General features: G+C 36.2%; 2 protein-coding genes across 2 annotated transcripts in view; both read right to left on the bottom strand.

Annotated features, from left to right (window-relative positions):
- The window catches only part of LOC116102082 (zinc finger protein 345-like), a 332,287-nt gene that overhangs the window by 155,280 nt on the left and 158,685 nt on the right, over positions 1 to 18,322 (bottom strand). The window lies entirely within an intron of this gene.
- The window catches only part of LOC116104085 (vomeronasal type-2 receptor 116-like), a 20,336-nt gene continuing 4,233 nt past the window's right edge, over positions 2,220 to 18,322 (bottom strand). The window contains exons 4-7 of the mRNA XM_031390895.1: positions 18,022 to 18,318; positions 16,385 to 16,612; positions 4,933 to 5,056; positions 2,220 to 3,179 (exon numbers count right to left, since the gene is read on the bottom strand). Of these exons, the coding sequence (XP_031246755.1) occupies positions 2,275 to 3,179; positions 4,933 to 5,056; positions 16,385 to 16,612; positions 18,022 to 18,318 (1,554 nt within the window). The 3' untranslated portion in view covers positions 2,220 to 2,274. The remainder of the gene's footprint in view (positions 3,180 to 4,932; positions 5,057 to 16,384; positions 16,613 to 18,021; positions 18,319 to 18,322) is intronic.

Below are 18,322 nucleotides of genomic sequence, written 5' to 3'. Positions count from 1 at the left end.
AGGACACATGCTCCACCATGTTCATAGCAGCCTTATTTATAATAGCCAGAACCTGGAAACAACTCAGAGGTCCCTCAACAGAGGAGTGGATATAGAAATTGTGGTACACCTTCACAATGGAGTACTACTCAGCTATTAAAAACAATAAATTTATGAAATTCTTAGGGAAATGGATGGATCTGGAGAATATCATCCTGAGTGAGGTAACCCAATCACAAAAGAACAAACACAGTATGCACAGTATGGGCCTGACCCCAAGGTCTGCTCAGGATACCAGCCCAGAGAGACCAGAAGGAACCTGAGCCCCTCTGCTGGTAGAGTTCCTGTGTGCCTGGTCCTGCAGGTCCCAGTTACTCCCAGTGCTGAGACAGATGTTGGGTCCTCCTCACCTCTGATCCTGAGAGTGTCAGAGAACCTGGAACTGGAGCTTCCTCTGGGTGTTGTGAGCCTGGCTGCAGAGCTTGTGCTGAAGGTCCACTCAGGACACCAGCCCAGAGAGACCAGTGATGTATACAGTCTTAAGTCCCTTCATTAGCAAGTTTTTTTAAATGTTGCTAGTAATCATTTATCCTCTTCATTAATCCAATGGAGGTCTGGAACGTAGATTTCCAGCATCCAACTAGTACTGTCCAGTTGACCTTTTGCTATTTTATTTTCTCCACAGGCTCCTGCACTTACATGGTGACGCAAAAATATATAGGAACACATACATAAATGTAAAAAAGAATAAGTAAATATTACTAAATTCAATATTTTAACATAGTATAAATGTAATTATAGAGATCAGTTATTAGAATAAATTTCTGTAGATTTCACTTAAACCATAGTTTGAATATTAAATCTTTCTTTGTGACAATACCATCTTCCATGAATTTTCAATGAGTAAAATGTTCATGTTAACTAAAAATGTGTTTCTTAAAGGAACATTGCTGATGATCATATTTCTGTGAAGAATAACTTAGGGAAGTGATAGTTTTTGTTAATGCTGATGCATTTTAGACCCATTCAGCATCCCATAATGGGATGAGAATTGCTAAATGTGAAGGATTTAGTGCAGTTGCAAACACTCAATTGTCATTTTGGAAAAGACATTTTCCAGGAAGCAGCATAATCAAAGTGTCTGTTTCCCATTCCATTCTCACAGAATTTTCTGAGTCCTTGACCTCAGTAAGAACTGCATACTAAGGACAGTCTCTGAGAAAAATTAGGTTTATGCAAATATCAATACTTTTAACTATCCCTTAGATATCTACAGCATAAATAGCATGTGGATATATATACAATATTATTTTATTTTATTCTTTTTTATTTTTCATTCTTTAACCTTTTTTTTTTTCAGTCCAGTAGTTAAGCACTCCTGGTCTGTCCCCTGACTCCTCCTCATCCCATACCTCCTCCTCCATCACCAAGAGGAAATCCTACGTCCCCAATGCCTAGCCCTTCCCAATCCATCTGGGTTTCAGTTTCTTGGAGGTTAGATGTGTCTTCTCTCACTGAGGCAAGACCAGGCATTCTTATGCGGCATATTTGTTGGGGACTTCATATCAGTTGGTGTATGCTATCTGGTTAGAGGCTCAGTGTCTGAGACATCTTGGTTGTTAGTGAGTTGTTAGGTTAGTTGAGACTGCTGGTCTTCCTATGGGTAGCCCTCTTCCTCTGCTTTTTGGAATTTTTCCCAATTTATCCACAGGGGCCCCTGGTTTTTGTTCATTGTTAGATATAATATTTTGGTGTTTGAGAGTAGAAAAGGAAAATTTCTTCCTTAGACTATGGGCCAATAGCTTGAAGACCAGATGAAGAAACAGGCCATATTGTGTCGAGTAGGTGCTCCTATTGGAAATCAAAAAATATATTAAGATTTCATCTTTGTTGATTATTTAACTAGTTTGTTTCTCTGATTGATTGTCTGATTTGATAGATGGTTTCTATGTGTAGCACTGTCTGTCCTGGATCTGATTTTCTGTACGAAGTCATGCATTCAACTGCCCTATCAACTGGTAGTGGAAGTTGCCAGGTGGAAATCTCCATGAAAAAAAAACTAATGTATAAAATTGTAATAATTTGAGAATTTTAGTTCTGTCAGAGGAAATGAAGCAAGTGAATGAGCACAAGATTTTATGGACAATTTACACAAGATCGGTAGAAATAATAATTCTAGACATCACTAGAGGAATTAGTGAGAGTGGTTCTAAAACTAAATACATGAACTACATAACCCAATATTAGGTCGTTATGTACCAACTTTACATTTGACAGAATTCCTGAAATATTTGTTCAGAAATATGATTTTTCCCTGATCTTTTGGATAGAATTTCTCTCTGGTCTCATTAAAATTATGTAGATCTTGGGTGCAAAGATGCATCCAAGCATCCCTGCACTGGATGCCAAGATGGAGAAGATCTCCACAGCAACCATGACCTTGCCCTTGGTGCTATGATAGACAGGTAGGAATGTGACCCAGACACTGCAGAACACTAGCATGCTGAAGGTCAAGAACTTGGCTTCATTGAATGTGTCAGGCAGATTCTTTGCCAAGAAAGCAACAGTAAAGCTTCCAAGGGCTAGGCAGGCCAAGTATCCCAGGACAGAGTAGAATGCAGTAACTGAGCCCTTGTTGCACACAATGATGATGCGACCATGCTGAGAATGTTCATCAATATCAACAAAGGGAGGAGAAACTGCTAGCCAGATTGCACACAGAATACATTGGAATAGGGAACATATGGGAATGATATAGTTGGGTGTCCCTGATACCAGAAAGTTTCTCAATCTTTTTCCTGGATCTGTGACTTTGAATGCCAGAACCACAGTGACCGTTTTGGCCAGTACTGTGGAAACAGCCACAGTGAATACAATTCCAAATGTGATTTGTTGCAAGATACAGGTGGCTCTGTTAGGATGGCCAATGAAGAAAAAGGAGCACAGAAAACAGGACATGAGTGACACGAGTAATAGATAGCTGAGCATTCTGTTATTGGCCTTCACAATAGGAGTGTCATGGTGTTTCACAAAGACCCAAAGTACCACAGCTGTGAATGCAGAGAAACAGAAGGCCATTAAGGCAAGAGCCATCCCCAAGGGGTCTTCATAGCTTAGAAAGGTGACACCTTTCTGAATGCATTTGTTCTGTTCTGAGTTGGCATACTGGTTTTCTGGACAATTCATACATTGATCCATATCTAATATCCAAAGGAAAGTTTAATTAGTGCTGCTTTAGAAATTTTATTGACAATGTATTTCAAGCAAGGATGTTGAAATTAAGCTTGCAATGCAGCCTTTATGCTGAGAATGTAATGTGAAGGATATTGCTGCACAGCATTACTTTCAATTCTTAATATTCATAAAGATTTTAAGGAAATAAAACCAAGCAATTATTTCTTTGTCTACTTCACTTTGTTAATTATATCACTTATAATGTGATCAGAAAGCAAAGATTTCCAAAGCCTTTTTTTGTTCTATGTCAATATCAAGTAGATTATTTAATTCAGAGAAGATGCATTCATAAACTTCAATGAGGTTGGGAATATTTTATGAACACAAAACCCTATACTCACTGTTTTCTAGGATCACTGACTATTTTATTAATTCATTACCTATGACACATTGAGACTCTGACTTCTACAGGGGTAAGATCTATAATAGCTTCTTGAGAATAAACCAGTTGAAACTCATTGACATAGAAACAACATTAAATTGAACAGGTAGGCTGTATATATATATATATATATATATATATATATATATATACATATATATACATACCTGTACATATTTATATGTATGAGCTCATGTAAAAATAGCAATAGCATTATTGAACTTAAGTGATTACTCTCATAAGTCATCAGAAGAAGGTGAAGATTGAGAGAAAATACAATGTTTATATTTGAAAAGTAGAAAGTATTAAAGAAATAAGCTCTATGATTTTCCTCATCAGGGAATAATGAAACAAAAGTTCTGATTATTGTTCATGAGATGCACTAATATTATCACTGAAGGAAAATAAAACCTTTAGATACTTTGTACTAAAAGATCCTTCACTTTTATTCCCTCTTCATTTGGAATGCTAAGTACTTTCATCCTTGCCTCATCTCCATTCTTATGGGACTCACTGTCTGTGAGTATACTCAAGGATGAAATCCTTATTGGGGAACAAAATGAGCAATGTAACAGAGGAGTCCTAGAGCAAGAGTGGGAACCCAAATAGTTTGTGTTAAGCAATAGTACCCTATTCTTAAGTTGTAATTCCCCACCTGGTAACGACACGAGTCAACTTTTATCCCCTACTTCCTGGATTCATATTATATCTGGCTTTGATCACGTCCCTCTGAATATTACATACTAAGCATTTTCCAATAAATTTGTAAATACCTTTATCTTCTTATTAATCTTACAGAGAACAAAGATTTTGTACCTAGCAGTTTCATGAACTAGTCCAGTAGATTAGATACTATATTTGGTTCTTCATGGGCTCCTATATGTACATGGAGTACATAATCATATTTAGGACAGATATATTCATGAAATATGGCTAAAATTAATACTCTAAATTAATACTTAAAAATTATGAGTAAAATCTAACATATATGAAGTTGTACAATACATTAATTGTTTGGAAAATCTTGTGCAGAATTCTGTCAAATTGTAGTTATATTTTCTAAAGTATTTCTTTGTGAAATGTAATCTGCCATGAATTTGCAGTGAATCAATATGTAGGTTAAGGCACAAGGTAGTCTTGTTTGTTTTTGCAATATTTTTTATGATTTTTATAGCTATAACTAGTAAATTAGATACATAATATATTTTAGTTGTTATAGATATGAAAATCATTAAAATATATTTATATTTGCAGTTGCCTTTTAGTTGTTTCATCAACCCAGTGTGGTATAAGAGGAGTATATATCTGCAGGATTTTTCAGAGCTGCAGAAACTCACTTGTCCCATTAGAAATTTCATTTTCAGGGCAGGGGCTGCAAACAAAACAGCAAGCTGCCATTCCCTCCTTCCAGAATCTTCTGAATCCAGGACTACAATCTGCACTGCACACAGAGGATGGCATCTGAGAAAAAATTATACACATACTGATTATGGGTTTCAGACATTTCTTTTATGTTTTATATTAGCACATTAAGATTTCAATAAGCTTATTTTATGCACATCAACTCATTGAAATATCACTCTTTCCATTAATGACTAGCTATGAATATTGGAAATGCACTGAAGAAATGTTGGATAGTTTTGACAGTCTAACAATTCAGGAAAAAGGGATGATATCGAGTTGTATGCAAAAACTACAGACATTGAACCCTGACATTTTTTAGTTAATTATTTTCAATTTGTCACTAAGTGCTGTGAACAGACAGACAAAGTTTAATTGAGATATTTTCTCAGCCAACATTAGCCTGTCCTCATATCTTTGAAACATTTTCTTAGTTGGTAATTGATATTGGAGTACCCATCACACTGTGGGCAATTGAGCCAATAAGTAGTGTTTGTTTCAGATCTATGCTTTAGTTCCAGTTTCCAGATATCCCCACTTGTCTTTCTATGACTATAAGCCATATATCAAATAACCATTTCCTCATCACTTTGCTTATGATCAAAGTATATTTAAACCAACAGAGAAGCATGTTGGAATTGGAAGAAATTTGAAACAGGAAAAATATGTCCTTAAATTGCAGATAACAAATAGGACCTCTGTCTTTATTATTACAAAGCATTTGAAACTGTATATAAAAAACAGAGGAGGATGCAGACACTGGTTTAATATGGTTGGAAATGACAAATTGATACATAGTGACCTTAAATATGGACTGATGCATGACCTCAAAATGTTCTACAGTAGCTGCAAATAGTGGAAAATTTGGTGGTTTAAAGTTAATTGAAGATTTAAAGAATTCTTCCTATGTATTTGATATTGTTGAAACAGGTCTTACCATGAAGTATCAGTAGATTTATACCCCCAGTGAAGATCAGAGTATATTTTCTCCTTTTTCCCCATCATTTTCTTTAAATTTATGCTAAACTTTTGTTATATTTGAAAGAATATTTTGAGTTAGATTTAGGAAAATGGGCGTACTTTTGTACTTTAGGTTAATTTATTTTAAGGTAGTGTCTCCATATCAGGCATGGCTGGATTGGACTCATGTTATAAGGTAGACTGGCAAGAAACAGAGATTTTCAGATCTTGGTATCTAAAGTGATTGAATGAAAACATGGATCACAATACCTGACATTGTTTCCGAATTTCATGGACAATAATTTTCTCTGTATGTATTATTGTACTGTCAATAGGTTTGTGAAAGAAAATGTACTAATATCATTATGTATTCCTTCTTTTCTATCTCTTCTTTTGTTTCTTTATCTCTGAATTAATGTTGGACTTGGTTAAGAGCCACTTCTGGAGATTTTTGGAAAATACTGTAATTCTATATTTTGTGATGAATTACACTTAATGGACTGCATATAATGAACTATGCTTGCATCACTGTAATAAATTCTGTGTGTGATGAAGAGAAGAGGGGATGGGGAAATAAGGGAAGAATCAGGTATGGGAGAAGATGGAGGAGATAAACAGAGGGTGAGGAGATAAACAGAAGGTCAGGAAATTGAAGAGAGATGAGTAGCAATCAGGTATAGAAATCTGTGTGTAGCAACTAGAAAGTCCCAGATTCCAGGAAAGCAAGAGCCTCCCAGTACCCCACGGGGATGACATTACCTAAAATATACCAGAATGGGAAGGGAAAGCTGTGGAGACCATATCCAGAGGTTAGGCATGGCCCCCCAGATGAAGGATGTGGCCACACACCCATCTCAAAAATTATAACCCAGATTTGCTCCTGTTTAAAGGAAATACAGAGACAAAGACTGGAGCAGAGACTGAATGAAAGACCACACAGAGACTGACCTACCTGGAAGATCATCCCACATGCAGACACCAAACCCAGACTCTATTGTGAATGCCAAGAAGTTCTTGTTATTTGGACCCTAATATAGCTGTCACCTGAGAGGCTCTGCCAGATCTTGTCCAATACGGATGCAGATGCTCACAGTCAACTATCAGATTGAGCAAAGGGGTACTTAAAGAAGTGCCCACGAACTGTTAGGGGAAAGACTGACACTATCTGTAAGTTAAGGAGCCTATCTGGCATCAATTGGAAGTGAGGCACTTGGTCCTGTGAAGGCTTTCTGCCCCAGTGTAGAAGAACGCTTGGACCATGAGGCAGGAGTGGGTATATGGGATGGCAAACACCCTCATAGAAGCAGGTTAAAGGGGGATGGTATAGTGAGTTTGCAGAGGGGAAGTAGAAAAAGGGGAAAATATTTGAAATGTAAATAAATATAGTCTCCAATTGAAAAAAAATGAAAAAAATAAGCCCAAATACAAAAATCATAATAAAAATGGGAGTATATTTCATGGGTAGCTGCTAGCCTAACACATAGTAGGTTCAATCTTCAACCCTAAAAAACTAATAAACAAAAGGAATATAAAGGCAGGTTTAGTAGTAAGGCTATATGTGTCTTATTTGTATTAAGCTAGAGGTATTAATTTTTGTTTTGCTTTGTTTTGTTTTTCTTTTTCGATACAGAGTTTCTCTATGTAGCCCTGGCTGTCCTGGAACTCACCCTGTAGACCAGGCTGGCCTCGAACTCAGAAATCCTTTTGCCTCTGCCTTCCAAGTGCTGGAATTAAAGGCATGTGCCATCATTGCCTGGTTTAATGTTTCTTTTTAAGTGCCAAATGATAATCAGTTTATACTTCTTATAGACATGTTACCTTATAGTATTATATTCAGACCACAGCCATGGTTATTCAAAATTGTTAACCAAATTTTACATCATGAATAGAGCTATGATATACTAATTTTTACAACTATCTTACTTAAACATGAATCTTGATGTGTTCATTGGCTCACAATTAAGATAAAGTTTTGTAACCAAATTCAAGATCCTTCCTTAGAAAACAACTCTAATGAAATACGACCTTGAAGAGGAAAAATTTGAAAGAGAAAGAAAACTCAAGCATAAAGCACTGCTTAAAATGGACTGATAAAAACTGTGGGATGTTTCAGGAAGTGAAAGCTCAAAATAAGAGCTCTGAACGCCTTGAAAAAGAATATATGTCAGAAGATAATTCTCCACTAGTACAATGCCTGGGATAGGTTATGCACTGATGTTTTAAATGTGAGAAATAAGGAAAGAGGTAGGATATACAACTTTAAAATGAACACTGATAATAAATACTAGGTTTATTTTGTTTTGTTTTCTCTCTAACCTCCTTTAAGAATTATAGCAGTTGAATGTTAGGAATGTGATTGCAAATTTTTCAATAAAAGCCCTACTATATAACAGGTCCTATTGAAGGCACAAAGGTAAAAATAGTAAGTTTCTGTATATATAATCTTGCTACTTACTTACTGTTTCTTCATTTAAAATATTAAGGTACACTGTGGTAAATGATGCTTTATCTGTCCATGCAGTGCTCCATATGAACACATATGAAGAGTATTTATGTCTCACTTATGGTCAAGTAGTGCTTTCCGAAATATGTCATAATTAGCACAACTTCAAAAAATAATAATTTTCTGACTGAATAGAAAAAGAATTGATGATTTTTCTCTCTGTTGAGTTTCTAAGGTGGGACCATCCAGGAAGCACAGGCCGCCACCGAAGTGGCAGGGAAGCTGGGGCGGGATCCTTTCTACCTCATCTAGAACTAGGAGGGAAAGTAGATCCACAGCCCTTTGTGAACCTTTCCTGCAATTGTGAGAGCTTGTCTCCAGGGAGTTCTCTGAACACATGACTCAGGTGAGATTGCAATTTTCACTCTGGTGATTTTCTAAGGTGGGACCAGCCAGGAGGCATAGGCTGCCGAACAGGGATAGGATCCTGTCTACCTCCATCTACAACTAGGAGGGAACGTAGATCCACAGGCCTCTGTGCACCTTTCCCACAAGCTGAGAGCTTGTCTCCAGGGAGTACCCTGACCACAGGACTTAGTAGGGACAGCTGATCCACATCCCTCTGCACATAGGCCTTACTAGAGGAGGGCTGCTCTCCCAGAAGTACTGACTCAAGCTTACAAACCCACAGGAGGAACAAGCTCCAGCTAGAGACAACAAGAACATATAACACCAGAGATCAACAGATGGTGAAAGGCAAACACAAGATTATTACCAATAGAAACCAAGCATCATCAGATCCTATTACTCCCAACACAGCAAGTCCTGGATACCCCAAAACACTGGAAAAGCAAGATTTGTATCTAAAATCATATCTCATGATGGTGATAGAGGAATTTAAGAAGGAAATAAATAACTCCCTTAAAGAAAACAAAAGAACACTGGTTAAAAGGTACAAGCCCTTAGAGAGGAAACACAAAAATCCCTTAAAGAATTACAGGAAAGCACACCAAAAGAGGTGAAGGAATGGAAGAAAACCATCCAGAACCTAAAAATGGAAGTAGAAACAATTAAGAAATCACAAAGAGAGTCACATCTGAAGAAAACCTAAGAAAGAAGTCAGGAGTGATAAGTGCAAGTATCAACAACAGAATACAAGAGATAGAAGACAGAATCTCAGGTGCAGAAGACACCACAGAAAACATTGACGCAACAGTCTAAGAAAATGCAAAATGTGAAAAGTTCCTAACCCAAAACATCCAGGAAATCCAGGATACAATGAGAAGACCAAACCTAAGGATAATAGGTATAGAAGAGAGTGAAGACCTCCAACTTAAAGTGCCAGTAAATGTCTACAACAAAATTACAGAAGAAAACTCCCTAACCTAAAAAAAAATAGATGCCCATGAGTCATACAGAACTTCACGTAATTTGGACCAGAAAAGAAATTTCTCCCACCACATACTAGTCAAAACACCAAATGCATGAAACAAAGAAAGAATATTAAAAGCTGTGAGGGAAAAAGGTCAAGTAACATATGAAGGCAGACCTATCAGAATTACACTGGACTTCTCACCAGAGACTATGAAAGCTAGAAGATCTTTGGCAGATGTCATACAGATGCTAAGAGAACACAAATGCCAGCCCAGGCTACTATACCAAGCAAAACTCTCAATTACCATAGATGGAGAAAGCAAAGAATTCCATGACCAAAACAAATTTATACAATATCTTTCCAAAAATCCAGCCCTTCAAAGGATAATAAATGGAAAACTCCAACACAAGGAGGGAAACTACATCCTAAGAAAAGCAAGAAAGTAATCTTCTAACAAAACTAAAAGAAGATAGCCTCATGAACAGAATTCCAACTCTAACAACATTTTTCCAGAAAGGAAACCAGGAGAGGAGATATCATTTCACATGTAAATAAAGAAAATCTAATAAAAAGAGAAAGTAAACATAAATAGATAGATAGATGATAGATAGATAGATAGATAGATAGATAGATAGATAGATGAGAGTTAAATAAATTTAAAAAATTAAGAAAGAGAGTTGACACCAATCCAAAGTAGGAAAAAGAATGAGCAATTTAGGAGTATTAGCAGTTGTGGAGGAATATTAACTCTAATATATTTGTAAGCCAAACTGAGAATTCTAATCCCAGAAACCTCAAGAAATCCAGTCTATAATATATGGGATAGTCAAGTGGAAGCAGTGAGTTGGTCTCATGTGGGACAACTGTCAATGTGATTTTATCTTCACACTTACACTCCCAAGGCCTGATGATATTCACATTACATAAGATTAATTTCCAGCAGGGGCAACAGGGCATTTGTGGGTCACAAAAGTTCACCAACTGTGTTTTGCATTTGGGAATTATGTTATGGTTAATCAGTGATAAAAGAAGATACCAATATTATCTAACTTCCAGATTTTTGTGTTTTGGCTGGCATTGAAAAAGGCAGTCTATTTCAGGGTTTTTATGTAGATTTCCCATTGACATATAACATCATTGTGTACAAGGAATTCCTTTTACAGTTCAACATTAATAGTTTATAGGAGTTTCTTATTATAGTTATTACATGGAATAAATAATTGGCATCAATAACTCCAGATGCTCTGATTATAGAATTTACAGTTTGATTATATTTTCAAAAATAAAGTATTCTTGGTGTCCTGAGAGGACCTTGGGCACAAGCTCTGCTGCCAGTCCCACAACGCCTAGACGAGGCTCCACTCCCAGGCGATCTGACATGCCCAGGATCAGAGGTGAGGAGGACCCAACATCTGTCAGAACACAGGGAGTAACTGGGACCAGCAGGACCAGGCACACAGGAAATCTACCAGTCCAGTGGCTCTGGTTCCTTATGGTCTCTCTGGTCTGTTATCCTTAGCAGAATTTGGGAGCATGCTCTGCTGCCAGTCCCTCAACACCCAGAGGAAACTCCACTCCCAAGCACTCTGACACGCCCAGAATCAGAAGTTAGGAGGACCCAACATCTGTCCCAACATCGGGAGTAACTGGGTGCAGTGGGACCAGGCACACAGGAACTCTGCCAGCAGAGTGGCTCAGATTGCTTCCAGACCAGGCACATAGGAACTCTGCCAACCCAGTGGCTCTGGTTCCTTCTGGACCAGATACATTGGAACTCCAACAACCCAGTGGCTCTGGTTTCTTCCACACCAGACACATTGGAACTCCACCAACTCAGTGGCTCTGGTTCCTTCCAGACCAGACACATTGGAACTCCACCAACCCAGAGTCTCTGATTATTTCTGGTCTCTCTGGGCTGGTGTCCTGAGCAGACCTTGGGCTCAAGCTCTGCAGCCAGTCCCTCAACACCCAGAAGAAGCTCCACTCCCAGGTTCTCTGAAGTGCCCAGGATCAGAGATGAGGAGGACTCAACATCTGTCGAAACACTGGGAGCAACTGGGACCAGCAGGAACAGGCACAAAGGAACTCTGCCAGCCCAGTGGCTCTGGTTCCTTCTGGACCAGGCACATAGCAACTCTGCCAGCCCAGTGTCTCTGGTTCATTCCGGTCTCTCTAGGCTGGTGTCTTGAGCAGGCCTTGGGCCCAGGCTTTGCAGCCAGTCCCACAACACCCTGAGGAAGCTCCACCCCCAGGTGCTCTAACAAGCACAGGATCACAGGATCCCAGAATCACAGGATCACACAGACAGCTTGAATCTGAGGAGTTCTGACACAACCAGGATCACAGGAAGGACAGGCTCCAGTCGGATTTAGCAAGGGCAGGTAGCACTAGAGATAACAAGATGGTGGGGGGCAACCGTAAGAAAATAAACAACACAAACAAAGGTTTCTTGGCATCATCAGAACCCAATTCTCCCACCATAGCAAGTCCTGGACACACCATTACAGTAGAAAAGCAAGAATCAGATATAAAATCACTTCACATAGTGATGATACAGGACTTTAAGAAAGACATAAATAGCACCCTCAAAGAAATACAGAAAAACGCAGGTAAACAGCTAGAAGCCCTTCAAGAGAAAACACAAAAATACCATAAAGAACTACAGGTAACCACAATCAAACAGGTGGAGGAAATGAGCAAAACCATCCAGAACCTAAAAATGGAAATAGAAACAATAAAGAAATCAGAAAGAGAGACAATCCTGGAGATACAAAACCTAGGAAAGAAATCAGGAGTCATAGATGCAAGCATCACCAACAGAATACAAGAGATAGAAGAGATCATCCAAGGGGCCAGAAAACACCATAGAAAACATTGACACAACAGTCAAAGAAAATGCAAAAAGCAAAAAGCTCCTAACTCAAAACATTCCAGGAAATCCAGGACACAATGAGAAGACCAAACCTAAGGATAATAGGTATAGAAGAGAGTGAAGACTCCCAATGTAATGGGCCAGTAAATTTCTTCAACAAAATTATAGAAAAAAACTTCCCTAACCTAAAATAAATAGATGCCCATGAACATACAAGAAGCATACGGAACTCCAAATAGACTGAATCAGAAAAGAAATTCTTCCCATCACATAGTAATAAAAAAAACAAATGCACTAAACAAAGAAAGAATTTTGAAAGCAGTAAGAGAAAAAGGTCAAGTAACATATAAAGGCAAGTCTTTCAGAATTACACCAGACTTCTCACCAGAGACGATGAAAGTTAGAAGATCCTGCGACGATGTCATACAGACCCTAAAAGAACACAAATGCCAGCCAAGGCTACTATATCCAGCAAAACTCTCAATTATCATAGGTGGAGAAAGAAAGATGTTCCATGACAAAACAAAATTTATACAATATCTTTCCACAAATCCAGCCCTACAAAGGATAATAGATGGAAAACATAAACATAAGGAGCAAAACAAAACGCAGAAGAAGCAAGAAAGTAATCTTCCAACAAACACACACAAACCTAATTCCACCTCTTACAACAAAAACAACAGGAAGTGACAATTATTTTTCTTAATATCTTAATATGAAAATTAATGTTACCAACATCCTAATCAATTGAAATCCAAAAATAAGAGGAATTAAAAATTTGTTGATTGTCATCCAGTGGTCTCTCTAATTTGGTAATTGGAGAAATAAGTCCAATATTGTACAATCTATATACACTTTCAGCTTGTTTATTCATGACAGTGTCTGGCTGTGTACAACATAAGGGTATTGAAATCTCACTTCTCCTATCTCAGCCTCTTATTAATAGTATTGTTTATTTCATCTTTTTACATTATATTATAGTTTTCAGAACAACTTATATATTTCAAAAGTATTTATATACCCAAAAGAAACATAGACAATTAACTAGGGAAGTAGCTCATAAGAGAACAACAAAGTGAGACTGAAAGCTTTGCTTGGCATTTGTAACTCTTGTATCAAGTTTGAAGAAGAGGACTTTATAAGTTACTTTTTCTCTGAGATGAATGCTTTTCCAAATTATCATAGCTAATGAACCAAATTCTTACCCTCACGTAATGTTTGTGCCACCCTCCAAGCAGAACCATTGTTCATTGAAACAGTTGGTGAATGACTTTATGGATAGACTATCTTATTACATACAGCATTTCTTAAATGAATGTAACCTGTTCTCTGTGGGCTGAGAGTAAAGTCACCCACTCATGTCAAATAGCTTTGACCATAGCAGAAAGTCTGTATCCAAAAATCGTGCCTATAATTCATTTCTTAGTGTAGCAGAACTATCAACTCTCAGCTTAGCTACGATGGAGGTAAAATCCTTTGGTGATGTGAGGGTCATTGAAGTACAGCCTTATTACATTGAAATCCAATGTCTAAAAGTTGTTCTTCTTTTGGGCTTGTACCACAGTAAGAGCCAAGATTTTAAACTCTACTAAATACCAAACAAATAAACAAAAAGTCTTTATATATTTATGTTCATGTAAGAAAAAACTAGTAGTATTGTATTATTTTGAAATATGCAGTTAATGTTTGGAGTTATTTAAAATTCATATTGAAAAAAATATTTTTTCACTATTGATGTAGATGAGCATCTATATAAGACTGTTAAATTGAATGTTGTTTCATATCAAACAACTTTTATGATACTTATTTTTATAGTTATAATATTTTATAAACTTTAAGGAATATGACAAAAAAGTATTATAGGTATTGAAGGGGGTCTCTGGGAGGATTTGGGGTACAAAAGGGAAACAAGGATGTGATTTAATTATATTTACTTAAAATATGTTTTTAAATGTTAACAAATTCAGATAAATTGAAATCATATAACTTTTCTCATTATAATGCAATAGAAGTTAAGAAAAAATGAAACACATAAACACAGAAAACAAACATACCTTTCTTTAAAAAAAATATTATGAGTCAGCATATGAGGATAGCTGAGTCTCCAGACAATTTAATAAGTGCTATATTTTATAATTAAATGTGTGGTAAGGAAGGCAGCTTAACCCATCTGTTAAAAAATCACCATGATGTATATTTTATGGGTTTAGTCCTATACAGCTTGTACATGGAATTGGGTATTTTTTTATAAACTCACTAAAGATTTCAGAAAAATAAAGAGTTCATTTGAATAACTCCTTCATCATTTCAATACATAAATTTTGGATTGCAAAAAAATGTATTCTTAGTACTAAAGCATGAATAACTCAATTCTCTATCAATATCTCAACCACTCAACATCAATGCTTCAATCACTACTATTCATATAAGATATGAAGTAGGATTTCCTGGTCCTTTCACTTACTTCCAAATCATATGTCTACCATAATGTGTTATGAAAATTTCGTCCAATTATAATGTCTTAGTTTTGTTTAGTGTTGTTTCATTATTCTCAAATAGAATCCTGTTATTTTCTAATGACAGACAGAAAGTGGGTCTGATGGAAAAGGAAGTTAGGAGGGAAGTAGGAGTATTAACTCTGATATATTTGCTAGAAAAACTGAGAATTGGTCACATCCCAATAGAAGGAAGGGAAACTGTAATTAGGATATATTATGTGAGAATCACAAGCTTATTTCAATAAATAAAACAATCACAATTTAAAAAAAATTCTCCCTCTTCTCACAGAATGATCTTTCTCTTGTGTGGTGTGTCCTTCTAGTAGGTGTTTTTGTCAAGAATTATTCCATACATATCCATGAAAGGTATTGTTTACAAATTTCCTTATTCCTTGTTATTACAGTGTACAATCTTTTCCTCCACTTTCTTTGATAAAGAAAAATTCTCCTCTTGAATGTAAATATGCCTCCCTACCCTCTGCAGGCAACTTAGGAATGTCTTAAAAAATAAACCAGCCTTGTCTCTGATTTCATTTAGAGAATGTTAAAACAAATGTTCAATTATAACTTAAAATTATTTGTTGCTTTTGTTTAGTTGCTGTTATTGCTGTATTTGAGGTATTTTAATAGCCATTTCTTTGTCTTTTGTTCTAATCCTGTCTATAAGTTCCTTTGAACTTTTACTCATCTTACTTAAAAGTGTGATAGGGTTCTTCAAATTTATTTAAAAGGGATATTTCTGTGAATATGAATTTCTGTAATTGTGTTTATTTGTGAAAATATTGGTATCCTTTTATTAGATAGGAAAACATTTTTGGATATAATGGCAAGAGTTAGCAATTATAAATCTTAGTGTTTCATAAGAGTAACATTAGTCTTTCTCTTATAAGCACCTGTTCCAGAGGTTTAAGTTAAGGGAGATTAATGTGTAATAATAACAATGATATGAAGAAAATTTTGTTTAATTTAAAGGAAAGAATAGCAAACAGTGGTGAAGAACAGTTTTGTATTAATTAAATTTCAGAAAATGGTTCTGATATAACAAAGGTATATTTTATGCATGTTTGAAATCTTCAAAGAATTGGTAAAAATGTCAAAAATGAAAAAAATAAACATAATACAGGAGCCTAGAAATTGGTTCCTGATGTGACAACATTTTTCATTTCAATATGTTGCTATGTATCCACAATAGAGTGTTTACTGCTATGTATTGTTAATTAGTAACTTAGTATACACTCACCTTTCTAGTTCCTGTGGACAATTCAATCATGTCTACATATAAGTGAAAGTGTCTACCATTTGGAAAATATGGGCTGAACTTTCCTAACTTCACCTTAATCCCAAGGTGTTCTGAAAGATTGCCAAAATGGAAAATGTCATAGTCTTCCTGCAGTGTTACTCTCTGTTTCATAAACACTTTGTCTCCAAGAGGATTAGTGAAGTGGGTCTTTCTCAGAAAAGAGTTTACCTAAAAGACAAACGTTGCACTATAATGTAAATATGATTCCTTCAAATCATAAAATGTATTCTGATTTCATAGTACAGCCAACTATATTTAAAGAATAAAAGAAGTAAATCACAACATATACAATTGGATAAATAAAATTATTAAAATATTCCAAGAACTTAAGTACAATCAGTGACGACTACCAAACACATAGAAAAGCACAGAAACAAACAAAGATATGCACAAACACACACACACACATAGACACATAGACACACACACATACAAACATTAACACAGAGAGATACTCATGTCTTTTCCAAGTCATGCATATAATACAGCTATACACGTATTTACACACAAATATACATACATGTTGACACACATATGTAAACATTCAGGCACATAAATGACATGCATGTACACTCAACTAAAATCACAGATATGAAATCACAAATATACATACACTGTTACACATACAAACACACACAAACACACAGATAGACTGACAGCAATACATGGGGAGAGGTTTTCATATATAAGCACCAGTTCTGAATGATATTGACACACAAAGAAACTTATACTCAAACCTAATCAAAAAAAGGCAGGCAAAGGCCATGACAAATGCTAAGAAATAGGCAGACACATACACAGTAAAGCAAGTACAACTACATATATGAGAATAGAGACACCCACCAAATACATACAATGTACACAAAGACACATACTCTGACAAAACACGCAAAAAAACCATACAAAAACACAAAGAAACATACACACATATATAAACCAACATATTTATACAAAGAAATTCATACATAGAAAAAGATTGTTGCTCACTTCTGCAGTTATACAGAGCAATAAACATGCACGTTCAAAGCAGTACAAATATAAACACAGATACAGGAAAAGAGTAGAACATATGCATATGCAGAGTGAGAAAGATATACTCACACATATAAACACATTTCTATAGATGGAACTGAATACCAGCACTATTTCTTGTTAAATTTCTCTCAGAAATCCAAGTAAGTTCACCAGAGCCTACACTGGGGGCAGAATCACTGGAGAACCCTAATGAAAACTATTCTTTGAAATGATTTCCATATAATTGACAAATATAAAAACTCATCCTCTCATCATGGAGAAAATTGATGAGGAAGGACTGTATATACCCAATATTGGAAGGGGTATTCTGATGGATATTCGGGTTCTCTGTATAAAGCTACACATTTTCATTGCTAATCTGTGAATTCTTTTTCCATTCACATTCAGAACAATCTCTAGATTTCCTTTTTTAAGGAAACAATGTTAAGAAACCTATCCATTTTGGAAAATATTAACTATTTCCTTAAGTCTGGGCATCTGAGAGACTCTAAACAGCTATGCAATTGAAGACACCAAAGCTCATCCAATAGAAGAAACTCGACCTTCAAGCAGTGAGACATGGCTCCTTTCCCATTGTCTACTGCCTGATTATCAGCCTGTTGCAGATTTATCTCATGGAGTGCATGGGCTATGGAATACACAGCATTGTATATGTTATGACTACCATCACTAAAGGCCATGTCAAACTTCTGTTCCATTAGCCAATCCAATGAGGCATTGAATGAATTCTTCTTCAGTATTTTACAGTTAGATGCTGAGGTTTCATACTTAAGAAATTTCCACTCTGGCATTACTAAATGTAAATCTGTGCTTCTGAGATCGAACCATGCCTGTACAAAATTT

Source organism: Mastomys coucha, unplaced genomic scaffold (genome assembly GCF_008632895.1).
Source record: "Mastomys coucha isolate ucsf_1 unplaced genomic scaffold, UCSF_Mcou_1 pScaffold21, whole genome shotgun sequence".
NCBI lineage: Eukaryota > Metazoa > Chordata > Mammalia > Rodentia > Muridae > Mastomys > Mastomys coucha.
This window is presented reverse-complemented; position numbering and strand designations above follow the sequence as displayed.